The sequence below is a fragment of the Penaeus japonicus genome, unplaced genomic scaffold (assembly GCF_977035675.1).
Source record: "Penaeus japonicus unplaced genomic scaffold, GWHDUDI00000001_assembly GWHDUDI00000003, whole genome shotgun sequence".
In the NCBI taxonomy this organism is placed as follows: domain Eukaryota; kingdom Metazoa; phylum Arthropoda; class Malacostraca; order Decapoda; family Penaeidae; genus Penaeus; species Penaeus japonicus.
The window spans coordinates 12,058,893-12,061,392 of NW_028234405.1; the positions used below are offsets into that span (position 1 = coordinate 12,058,893).

The window sequence follows — 2,500 nt, forward strand, 5'->3', positions numbered from 1 at the left end:
GCAAATGGCGGTGTATGCATTTCCGATGAGGTAGGACATGAGAAGGGAAAATTAATGAGAAAAAGGTGTTTTCATAATATTCAGAATATTACAATGACATGAAAATATAAAATAATCATATTGCAAATGTAAGAAGATGAAGAAATTTTCTCCCTCAACAAACTTTCAGGTCCAGACTGGCTTTGGTCGCACAGGCGAACATTTCTGGGGATTCCAGGGGCATGGTGTTGTTCCTGACATAGTCACTATGGCAAAGGGTATGGGCAATGGTTTCCCTATTGCAGCTGTTGTAACCACACCTGATATTGCCAAAACCATGTCACAAGCACTTCACTTCAATACCTTCGGTGGCAACCCCATGGCTTCAGCTGTTGGTCTATCTGTGTTAGAGGTTGGTGATCTATTAGTTGGTTATTGGTGTGATTGTAATGGATCTGCTTGCGTTTTGTGGTATAAGTGTTATATTAGTTCCCTGGAGTTTGTTAAATTACGAATCAAAAAGTACATGTACTATAACTGTTGATGTTCATGATTTTTGATATTTGAGCCTCATTAAAATAATATAAATTTTGATATGCCTAATAGAAAAATCAAACATTTAGAGTTTAGAGTGAATCTTGAACCCAAAGACAACTCATTTCCTGTTCTTCAAGGCACTGGAAGAAGATAAGACTCAAGAGAACTGTAAAGTCCTGGGTACATACTTCCTCCAAGAACTAGCTAAACTCAGGTAAGTGATTAATATATCTATAGAAAATTAACTGAAACACAATGACGTGAATACATGATAAAATCTTCTTAACCCAGTTTTGGAATACTGAGTTTTTCCCTTAGAAAATGGGGGAAAAAAATCCACATTAAAAAAATAACACTTGAAAATAAATTTGATGCTATGTAACAAACGTTTTTCTGCTTTTCTTTCTTGTAAATAAAAATAATGGAAAAATTATTCAACAATGATAACATTATAAGGATAACACAAAAATAATGAGTTAAAAACTATAAAATATTTACTCATCCACACACACTTAAAATGCACACAGGGATGAATACCCAACTGTGGGAGACGTACGAGGAAAGGGCTTGATGATAGGGATCGAAATGGTCTCTGATAAGACCACACGCACTCCCCTCAATGCCGCAACTATGATGGATATCTGGGACTCTTGTAAAGAATATGGTGTTATTCTTGGCAGAGGTGGTCTCTATGGAAATGTAAGTGAATATCTTGTATTATAATGCTCTGTTAGAGACTGATGTGTGTCTCCTTGTACATTTTTGACGAGAATGATTTCTAGTTTGGTGAACTGTGATATTAATAATAGTAATGTCTATGAGTATTTTAAAGAAGGTATATATTACTGGTTAAAAATATATTTTTTTGTGTTAAATGCAACATTCATTTTTCATTAAAATTTTGTAATAAAATTTCTCATTTCAGGTCTTCAGGATTAAGCCTCCTATGTGCATCACACAAGCAGATGTTGACTTTACTATTTCAGTTTTCCGACATGTCCTAGATAAGACTGTAAACTGAAGAAAAAGACAACTTGCACTTGAATATTTACTAATACTGTATATCATCACAGACCATTTACACAATATATGTAAATGCACACAAGTAAAAAGATTGACTGATAGACATATACACATGCACATAAGCAAAAGTACATGCACATACATACAAACCTATCAGTGTTGGTACAAAGTAGAAAATAAATAAAAATCTATTCTTTAATTCTTTCACGATTTCACTTTCCCAAAAACTACAACCATTGGTTTATCTTTAAGAATAAAGCCATTTGTGTCTTCTAAGGCTTCACTTGCTTGCTTGACTGAAGGAAATGTGACGAAAGCTTGACCTTTCATGCGCCCTTCTTTCATTAAACGGATGCTGAATCTGAAATTGAGATTAAGTGCATAGAGAGATGGGAAAAATTATTAATAATGATACAGCTTTCCATTTATGAACTTTGTTACTGCATCATGCATTGATATTTAGAAGATCAAATGTTGATGTGATATGCCAGTCAGTTATTTAGTAACAAATATACAGAAGCAGAGGAGGAAGAAATAAAAGAAGAGAGAGAGAGAGAGAGAGAGAGAGAGAAGAGAGAGAGAGAGAGAGAGAGAGAGAGAGAGAGAGAGAGAGAGAGAGAGAGAGAGAGAGAGAGAGAGAGAGAGAGAGAGAGAGAGAGAGTGAAATAACTTCCCTACATTATATGGTGCCCTATAGAATAATCTTCCAGGAAACAAAGTTGAGTGATTGTTACTTACGTTTCAGCTTCTTCATCATTTTGCCAGAAGATGTACCGACCATATATATATTTTAAATCTTCCTCTGTAGTGTTCTTTGCTAAATTTTTTATGTACAACTTTATAGTAGGTTCCCCAGTTTTGTAATTTTTGAATACTGTTAATAAAGGCCAATCTGAAAAGTAAAATTAAATTTACTGTTTGGTTTTATTTTTCAGATCATTATTCACATTATTCAATATCT

General features: G+C 34.0%; 2 protein-coding genes across 5 annotated transcripts in view; one reads left to right on the forward strand and one right to left on the reverse strand.

Moving 5' to 3' along the window:
- LOC122266894 (alanine--glyoxylate aminotransferase 2, mitochondrial) overlaps positions 1-1,738 on the forward strand; it is a 10,969-nt gene extending 9,231 nt beyond the window's left edge. Inside the window, exons 7-11 of the mRNA XM_043036829.2 lie at positions 1-30; positions 170-391; positions 654-730; positions 1,044-1,215; positions 1,442-1,738. The exon at positions 1-30 is cut by the window's left edge and continues 63 nt beyond it. Of these exons, the coding sequence (XP_042892763.2) occupies positions 1-30; positions 170-391; positions 654-730; positions 1,044-1,215; positions 1,442-1,537 (597 nt within the window). The 3' untranslated portion in view covers positions 1,538-1,738. The remainder of the gene's footprint in view (positions 31-169; positions 392-653; positions 731-1,043; positions 1,216-1,441) is intronic.
- Positions 1,558-2,500, reverse strand: part of LOC122266895 (RNA-binding region-containing protein 3) — an 11,048-nt gene continuing 10,105 nt past the window's right edge. For all 4 annotated transcript variants that reach the window (XM_043036830.2, XM_086555495.1, XM_043036832.2 and 1 more), the window contains exons 6-7: positions 2,278-2,431; positions 1,558-1,900 (exon numbers count right to left, since the gene is read on the reverse strand). In XM_043036830.2, the coding sequence (XP_042892764.2) occupies positions 1,744-1,900; positions 2,278-2,431 (311 nt within the window). In that variant the 3' untranslated portion in view covers positions 1,558-1,743. The remainder of the gene's footprint in view (positions 1,901-2,277; positions 2,432-2,500) is intronic.